General features: G+C 43.2%; 1 protein-coding gene and 1 long non-coding RNA gene across 4 annotated transcripts in view; one reads left to right on the forward strand and one right to left on the reverse strand.

Annotated features, from left to right (window-relative positions):
* MAGI2 (membrane associated guanylate kinase, WW and PDZ domain containing 2) overlaps window positions 1–9,104 on the forward strand; it is a 1,342,154-nt gene extending 1,333,050 nt beyond the window's left edge. For 2 of the 3 annotated variants that reach the window (XM_040472822.1, XM_040472824.1), the window contains one exon: window positions 8,927–9,104. In XM_040472822.1, coding sequence (XP_040328756.1) covers window positions 8,927–8,983 — 57 coding nt within the window. In that variant the 3' untranslated portion in view covers window positions 8,984–9,104. The remainder of the gene's footprint in view (window positions 1–8,926) is intronic. The other variant, XM_040472823.1, reaches the window with a different exon arrangement.
* LOC121028812 (uncharacterized) overlaps window positions 3,173–9,257 on the reverse strand; it is a 15,167-nt gene continuing 9,082 nt past the window's right edge. The window contains exons 3-4 of the long non-coding RNA XR_005789443.1: window positions 7,282–7,435; window positions 3,173–3,856 (exon numbers count right to left, since the gene is read on the reverse strand). This is a non-coding gene — a long non-coding RNA (uncharacterized LOC121028812). The remainder of the gene's footprint in view (window positions 3,857–7,281; window positions 7,436–9,257) is intronic.

A 9,257-nucleotide genomic window follows, 5' to 3' on the forward strand; every position in this document is an offset into this window, starting at 1 on the left:
ATCACAGAAATCTTCCCTGACTCTCTCCTCTTCCCACTCCTGCTTGGGGAGTTTTGCATTTTAACAGGGGCTTTGGGAGACACCTCTTCTTCATGTAGTGATTTTCAAACTGTCTATTAGAGCTTCAAGTTTCCCCAAGAAAGGGCCTAAAGACCAGTTCAGGTGTGATAGTTACCAGAGGGCAGGTGGGTGGGGCATGGGTGGAATAGGTGATGGGGATTAAGGAATGCAGAAGAGGGTTTTATTACCAAGAAACCCCACAAAAACAAATAGCCCAGCACAGGTGGGAGGTGGGTGAATGGCAAGAGGCTTTGGATCCACCTCACCTAACCAAAGTGGTTCCATTTTTATTTGTTTACATAATGGGTTTCATTTAAGATTTTATTTGAAAAGAAGCATGTGTTGCTCTCCAAAACATCCATAAAATAAACAAACCAACATATTTTTCATATATCCCGGAATGCAGATATTTTACTAATTGAGAGTGATTCCTGAGCATCCCCTCATTCCCAGGTCAATGTGAGTCATCAAGATTTTCCCTCATTGAAAAACAGAACTGACTTTCCGAATCTGTTCTCCATGACACACTTCTGATAGGTTACATCAAGATATCGACTCCTTTTGGCCCTGGGGGCATATAGAAGGGCTTGGCTGGTGTTTTCAGACCTTGATCATTTCCATCTGTTTACTCTAATGCACTAAATAATATATTTTTCTACGTGTGTCCTGATGTGGAAAAAGTTAGAAAGCACCAAAATAGAATAGTGGCTTGGGCTTGGGCTCTGGAGTTATGTAGTCAGGTGTCCTGATTCTCACTTACCAGCTGAGTGGTCCTGGAAAATTGACTAAGGTATCTAAACCTCAGTTTCCTCATCTGTAAAGTGGGGATAATAGCACCATATTGCTCAGGACCATTGTGAGGATGAAAAGATAATGTATGTGGCACACAGGGCACAGTTCCTGTTACAGATGAAGCACTCAGTAAACAGTAGCTCCATTATCAATAGCCCCTTCAGCCCTGGAGGTCAAGTTTGCCACAGGTGTACTGCTGCTCTTAAAATGAGTATAAATGTGAAGCAGCAGTAACCAAATAGGGTCACGATTTTTAAAGTTATTGATGTTTCTAACACTTCGTTTTCATCTCTCTGGTAAGAAAGATGAAACATACATGTTTGAATGCCATTAACAATGCCTCAGGAAGCAATGCTTCAGAAAGAGCAGAAGCAAAGTAAAATAATTAATGTGTTCAGAAGTTTTTTAAAGGCACATTTTTCTTTGTATTTTGTTACAAAAAGCAATCGCCTTAGTGATGGTTGAACAGATCCAAATGAACCATTATGGTTTGGACACATCCTTAAAAGATTTTTCTTTTGAACACCAAATGACTTCACATTACTGTCCTTTGATCTACTGTAATCATTTTTTATATTTTCCTATAATATTCTAAAATACAAGAGACTGTAGTTCAGTATAGCCACATCAGTATCCTTTAACCCAGCCAACTGTAGGTTGCAATAGGAAAGGTTTTCATAAGAAGAAGGAACACTTACCAAATCCATGGATCTCTTTGCAAAATGATTTTATTCATTTGAGCAGTAAAAGTATGTCTCAAACTAACCCAGTGTTTTCCAATATCTAGTGGGAGTATTTTCCATTCAGTTCAGGTCAAAGTGTGACACTGTGAGGGTCTTTTTTGGAGTATGTAGTATTATCCCTGCTCTTAAGAAATCTAATTTCATTATCTTCCAATTCTAGCTCATATTTCCAGCATTTCCACAAATCAACACCTTAACTATGGTGCCCACCCTTCTGTGTCCAAGGTTCAAACACAAATGGCATTTCAGAGTCTCCATTTGGAAGAATGATGGATTTGCCTCTGACAGACTCACTTGAGATAGAAGTTTCTCTGCTACTGCCCCAGAAGAAGAGATGAGCCCCATTTCACAATCAAAATAGAGGATAGCAAAGGAGTCTAGTGACAGTGTTTCAGCTGAGTTTGCAGACTACCACCCAACTGAGAAAGTTATTCAACAACCTGCTCCATTCCTGACCATCTAGGTAGCCTGGAACAAGTTATTTCACCTCTTTGTGCCTCAGTTTCCTCATCTGTAAAACATACAAGTTTGCATGTGGGTAAATATATTAGAAGAGTGATGTATCTAGGAAGCACCTCACTCAATGTTCCCCGTTGCTGTTATGAGTCATACAATAGTGGTAATACTATTGTTACTTTCCTGAACACTAATCCAAAAGGCAGCCATTAGCTCTGCATACCTGCCCTGTGTTGGGAGGAGGAGAGAAGTGTGGGAACCAATCAGCCCAAAGCTGGAAACACTAGGGCTATTAGGTGAGATGTGGGGCAGGAAACAAGCCCTCCTTCCTCTGCAGCAATCCCTGGCTCCTTTCTATGGTGTCTCCCTCACCCTTCTACACAGGGTAACATTAACTCTTCTTTGATTTCCTTACATTTCCTTCTCCTGCACAATTTTTTTTTTTTTTCTGGAGATAAGAACCACCTAGGAAAACCAGTAGTGCAGATACTTATTTTTTTAATGTTTATTTCTGAGACAGAGACAGAGCATGAGTAGGGGAGGGGCAGAGAGAGAGGGAGACACAGAATCAGAAGCAGGCTCCAGGCTCTGAGCTGTCAGCACAGAGCCCAACATGGGGCTCGAACTCACAAACCGTGAGATCATGACCTGAGCCGAAGTCAGCCACTCAACTGACTGAGCCACCCAGGCACCCCTGCAGATACTTATTTATGGCAATAAGTAGTCTCTTCCTAGTGGGTCACTTCTCTGGTTACCGTCACTTGAGTTATATTCCATAAAAGAAACAAGCTGTTGAAACACAGTAGATGAGGTTTTTTTGTTTGCTTGTTTTTTTAATCTCAGGCACATGAAGTGCAATACAACATTTTATTTGTCAATATTGCTGGGTTCCTACAAGATAAAGTCAAGAGATCACACATCTTTTAACTCAAAGATAACAGTATGTGTATGAGTGTGTGTATGATTTATGTACATATATACTAATAATATGTAATTACATATTAGTCTATTTTCTTAAGTATTTATTTATTAGAGTGAGAGAGAAAGAGTGGGGGAGGGGCAGAGAGAAAGAGAAAGAAAGAAAGAAAGAGAGAATCCAAAGCCCACACGGGGCTCGATCTCATGAAGCACAAAATCAGAACCTGAGCCAAAATCAAGTCAGTCTGCTTAACCAACTGAGCCACAGAGGCACCCCTAATCAGTCTATTTTCTAGGAGAGATCCAAAGTGACTGGAACCAACAATAAGAAGGGGAAGAAACTTAATCCTAACTTAGGATGGGGACCTGCATCTGCCCCCCAATAGAGTGTGAGCTATTGAGGGTCCGTCTTGCCTGTGGTTCATCTGAACATTCATTGGCATAGTGAGTAATGACTCCCCAGAGATAAAGCTCCTTTAAGCAACATCATCATGGCTGAGAAGATTAACAAGGGAAAGAATAACTTTTAAAAGTCAGGAGAACTAAACTACCTGTTCTCCATCCAGAGCTTCTCTATGTCTCTTTAGTTTAGAACTAAACTGAGATAGAGCTTCTCCATCTCTCTCCATCCCAGGGACCACTGATGAAAGCCAAGAACTCTTCCCAGTGCCCTTTCTGTGGCTGCCATCCTCCCTTTGCACTCCTGCCCCAAACTTACTGATTTCCCTTCCCACTTCAAATACACACTAGCAATTCACCACCATCCTCCCCCTCTGAAAATTGATAGAAGTCATAGACACAAACCTTTTTTTGCTGATTATCCTCTAAATGAAGATCTTCTCTGAAGTATTTGCTCAAGTAGGCATCTGGTTTTAAGTCTTCCATTTCTGTGTGTGGAACAGATTGATTTGTTCATCAAATATTCACTGAGCCTTTATCACTGTGTCAAACACTAGTAATTCCCACTGTGATAAACAAGACCAAGGTGGCCATTGCCCTTGTGAAGATTTGCCACCTAGTAGTTGAAACTGATATTAATCAAATAAGCAGGCAGATATATAATTACAAGTTATAATTACTATTAGGAAATAAAAGCAAGATGCTCTTGAGGACAGCACAATATCTACCTTGGATTGGGTCCTCTATTTAAGTGACCTAAAGAATAAAAAAGAACTCACCATGTGAATAGTTGGGTAGAGAACCTTCTGGGCAGAAGAATCAGTAATGATATCCCAGAATAGAGAAGGCGCTTGGTGCATTTAGGAACTGAACGAAGGCCTGTGTGGGTGGAGAATAGAAAATAAATGGGGATGAAGCTGAGGAGTCTGGCAGGGGCCAGATCATGCAGGCTTTTATGGGTTATGCTATTAATTTTGCATTTTCATCTAACAGCATTGAGAATCCACTGAAGTTTTAAGCAAAGGAATGACATGGTCTACTTTGTGTCGCAAAGAGATTCTTGTGGGTGCTGTATGGAGAATAATTAGTAGTAGGCGAGACTAGAAGTAAAGAGAAGAGTGGATTACGGGAGTAGCCCTGTGAGAAACAGTGGCTTGGAACGTACATCCTTGGTTATGGGAACTAGGTTAGTTGTCTTGAGCTCTGAGCTCAGGAGAGGGTGTGTATCCTACCCTTCTCTTGTCTGAACAGCACTGAAATTCATTTTTGAATTCTCTGTCTTCAACAGTATTGCCAAGGGTTTATGAAAGAGGTCCACACTACGGTGTTGTTTTTTTTTTTTAAGTTCTTGTTAATGTTTATTTATTTTTGAGAGACAGAGTGTGAATGGGGGAGGGGCAGAGAGAAAGGGAGACACAGAATCCAAAACAGGCTCGAGGGTCTGAGCTGTCAGCACAGAGACTGATGCAGGGCTGGAACCCACGAACCATGAAATCATGACCTGAGCCAAAGTCAGGCACTTAACCGACTGAGCTACCCAGGCACGCCCATGGCTGTTTTTAACTGTGTTTATCTTGGGCAGCCCACACTGGTTGCAGTCCTTCTAGGGAGTGCCCTAAATCTTGACCTCAGGTGGTGAGAGTCCAAGTATACTTGAAGATAAGACTGATAAGACTTGTGGGTGGATTGTATTTGTGAGGTGAGGGAGAGAAAGGAATCAAGCATGACTCCAGGGGATAGTTGTGCCACTCACCAAGATGGGGAAATGAGGAAAGAGTGCAGAATAGGCTTGGGGAGAAAAGATTTCCACTTTTGACCTGTTAAATGAAGACGCCAGTGAATGATCCGAGTGGAGACAGCAAATAGACAGGTGGACACACCAGCCCAGAGCTCGTAGCATAGAGCTCAGCAGAAACATTCAGGAGTATTGCTGCTGTATAAAAGCCACATGAATAGAGGAGAATAGCTAGGAGACACTAAAAAGAAAGAAAATGACCTAAGACCAACCCCTGAGAAATGCCAACATTTAGAGGTCAAGTAAAAGAAGAGGAAATTGAGAAGGAACTGCCAAAGAGAGAGTCTAAACAATAGGAGAACAGAGTGTCATGGGAGCCCAGAGTTGGCTTTGTTTCTGGCAGTGAAATGTGGTGAGATAAAGCATTAAGATGAATACAGAGAGATAGCCTCTGGACTTGCCAATAGAAAGATCACTGGTGACCTGGACAAGAGCAGGTAGAGGAAGTCAAGTTGGAATAAGAGGCTTTTTCCTTTCTGATTTCAGCCCATTGGGCTGGGAACACTGTTTGGACAATGGGGCTGCAGAAACCCCCGCAGGCCCACATGGCTGATTTTGTCTTCCTAGGATGCATCTCTGTTATTTCCAGTTCTGGTTAGAACATCTCAGACAGGAAGAATGTGGGCAGCTCATCTTCCTGGGCACCGACTCAGCAAATGAACACAATCACATGCTTTAGGCGGTGGCCGGGTTGGAGAAAAAAAAAAGAAGGGGGAAGGAGCCAGGAGGAAAATAAGGTTTGAAGGAAGCAGAACAAAATATGGTTGTTTCTTCTGGTTATTGTGTATCAAGATTTCATGAAAACTGGAGTTTGAAATGTTAGAGTAGGACTCTTCCTGACCACCAGGGTTCCTGTCACCCGGATGAGGCCGGTGAAAGGGCAAGGTGGGGGAGGGGCTGTCTGCTGCCCTTGGCGCTTATACACAGCTTTGCAGGCTCCTGCCTCGTGCAGACACCTCATGGCTAGTATTCAGATGGAGAATGCTTGTCCAGAAAAATGAAAACTATTAAGCCACTTATACAAATGTCGATCCTTTAAGTCATTTTATGTTAAGATCTAGTTCATTTTAATTTCTCACTAATACTCGCAGTCAGTAGTAGCTTGGAATATTTTAGCATGTAGTTTCTCCCACTAAGAATTTAATGATCTATAAACAAACACTTGAGAAATCTTTTTATCATAAGAGGTATTCTTTTGTGCTTTGTATTTTGAATGATTTCACCTTCTAGCTTATTATCACAAGTAAGATGTTCAGAAATAAATGCTAAGTATTCTGTTCAGTGAGGGGGTCTAGTCCCTGTTGGTCAGCAGTGGCCATTGAGCATGTCCATTTCACATGCTTTGATCCTATTTGCAAGGCAAGATGTTAGGAAAATTTTCTCAGTAAGTGCAAAAGAGGAAAGAAACCCAACATTTTACTCTTGGCTGACCCATTTTGTCATCTTGGTCAAATTACTTAACCTCTCTCTGCTCCAATTCCTCCTTCAGGAAATGCTGTGAATAATATCAGCCTCCCTGTATCTCACAGTAATTCAAGGCCAGCTAATTGACTCTGCCACAGTGATGGAATTGGCCCAGGTGGGGGTGGGAGGAATGTTGGAGAAAGATATTAAAAGTGAACTATCATTATCACGGTCCAAGCTAGAGATTACCATTGTACAACGACACTCTAGGCCTTTTGGAAACCACTTTTAACTCTTTCAGGCAATATCTTCCTGTATGATGGAATTGCCACGGACTATCATTTGCTCTGACGGTTTCATTTTCAAACGCTACCCCAGCCAGAATCAGAACATACTCCAATTTTCAATGAAAACATTTGCATTTGAGGATTTTAGAATATTCCTCGAGGTAGCCAAGTCTACCCGGGGTAGAGCAACACAGCACATGGGAATCACAGCATATGGGAATGGCTGATTTACTGGCACTTACTCAAAACCTCACCTGCTAGTATGCTAGTTAATGTGGCCCAGTTTGTAAGTGGGCCACAACTGGGACATCTAAGAAAAATCTGACTCAACTATGTGTATAAAATCGTTATAGTCCTCCCATTGCAAAGTGATTTTCCCTTTGAAAGTGCAAGTCTCATCTCTGTGAGGTAAACATTTCATCCTTACCTTATAAAGGGAGAAAATGAGGCTCAGAGAGATGAAGTAGTTGATCTCAAACCCCATCTTGGTAAATGCCAGAGGCAGGATTAGATTCCAGGTTTTCCCATGCTTTTCCAGGACTTTTTACTTTTTACTCATGTGAACATGATAATGGATATGTCTATGAAAAGAAGGAAGAGAATATTATGCCTTAAAATACTCCATTCAAATTTCACATCAAAGGAGAAACTTTTTATAACTGACTTGATATTGTACAGGTGACCAGAATTTCTGGAACTATCAACCCCACTGCCTTTATCTTCTCCTTATCTCTTTATAAATCAGCATCAAAGGTACCAGATAAGAATTCTCAAATTTTAAACAAAGTAGACCCTTGACATTCACAGATTCAGTCTGAATAAGAACCTCTAATTGTCTGTGACACATAAGGTTCCAGTGGTGGGAATCTGACCCACAGGCACTGAGGCTGGTATGTGGGACAGAATCTCTGGGGCTAGTGAAGAGCCTCTCCTGCCACCCAGCATTCAGATTGCAATGTGGTCTCCTTGTTCCCACTCATGACGGTGTACCTGTTCTGTGGAGAAAACTTACGCCCTAGAAAGTCCAAAATCTGAGGATTTCCAAAGGTTTGGGGGACATACTCCTAACAAATATCCAAGGATCACTGTATTGGATTTTCCTGCTTTAATTTTGCTTTAGTGGCCAGAAACTTTAGTGCTCATAGTAGTAACTAACTCATCCCAGATTCCTAACACATCTGTCCTCCTACTTGGCCTCTGACCTTTAAAACAAAAAAGCGTTTCTCATTTTTATCATTCTATTTTGTATGTGTGTTGTTATAAGTGTCTCAAGCCTCAAAGTAGGGAGATCTTAAACCCCAAATAAATGTTGAAACTAGGCTTCCTAGAAAGAAAGAATTTCTCTAAATCTGGCCCTGCTATAATGTCAGGATTACTCAAAAGAATTAAGGACTGTGATTTCCAAAAGACAACAGTAAAATTTTTTTTGATGAATTTATCCAAATTCCAAGAGCATCTGGTGGTAGCTAATTATGCTTTGAGTGACACCTAACGGTTGAAAGTCACTGTCCCAACTTCTTCCAGAGGATTCAGACCAGTGTTTCTCAAAGCTTGGTTCTCGGACCATCTTCAGAATCATCCGGTGCCTGTTAAAAATGCAGAGAAATTCCTGGGCCCCAAGCTACGGAATTCTCTGGGACTAGCCACCTGGGAATCTGTATTTTTCACAACTATCCCAGGTGATTCAGATGTGTAACTCAAGTTTGAGAACCACTGATACTCTAGTTGCCGAGCCTATATCCACACGGGGCTGTCAGACCTGAAGGCACCCCAGGAAGCTAGAAGGGGCCAAGGCGGAGGGACGGATCAGGCCCGACCTTAGTTAGCAATGACCTCCCTGATCCATCAATGAGGGAAGGAGGTGGGGTAGATGAGTCAGGGAACACAGAACCCCCGGGGATACGGCCGGCTGCCCCGTTGGCAGTGAGGGTGGGAGCGGCGGTGGCTTGGGACCTTGAAAGCAGTCGCCCCTGGCCGCCTGCTCTCGTCCCTAAGGTAGAGAGAGAGAGGTCGCGGGAGCGTGGAAAGGCTGCGAGGCGCGCCTCCTAACGCCTGTGCTTCCTGTCCCACAGACGAACCCAACTGCTGGAGTTCTCCCGCTGCCGCCTCCCCAGGTCTGCCGGAAGTAGGCGTCTCCCTCGAAGACGTCCTCTCTCCATTCTCTCCATCACATCCAGCCCCACCCTCCGACCCTTCCCACCAGATAGGCCCAGACCCAACTTGGGATATCAAAAGGGAACACGACGTTAGGAAACCAAAGGAGCTTTCAGCCGGCGGCCAGAAGAAGCAGCGCCTCGGGGAGCAGAGGGAGCGCTCGGCCAGCCCGCAGAGGGCCGCTCGGCCGAGGCTCGAGGAGGCGCCAGGCGGCCAGGGGCGGCCCGAGGCCGGCAGGCCCTCCTCGGA

This window comes from Herpailurus yagouaroundi, unplaced genomic scaffold, assembly GCF_014898765.1.
Source record: "Herpailurus yagouaroundi ecotype Mexico unplaced genomic scaffold, PumYag 100, whole genome shotgun sequence".
NCBI lineage: Eukaryota > Metazoa > Chordata > Mammalia > Carnivora > Felidae > Herpailurus > Herpailurus yagouaroundi.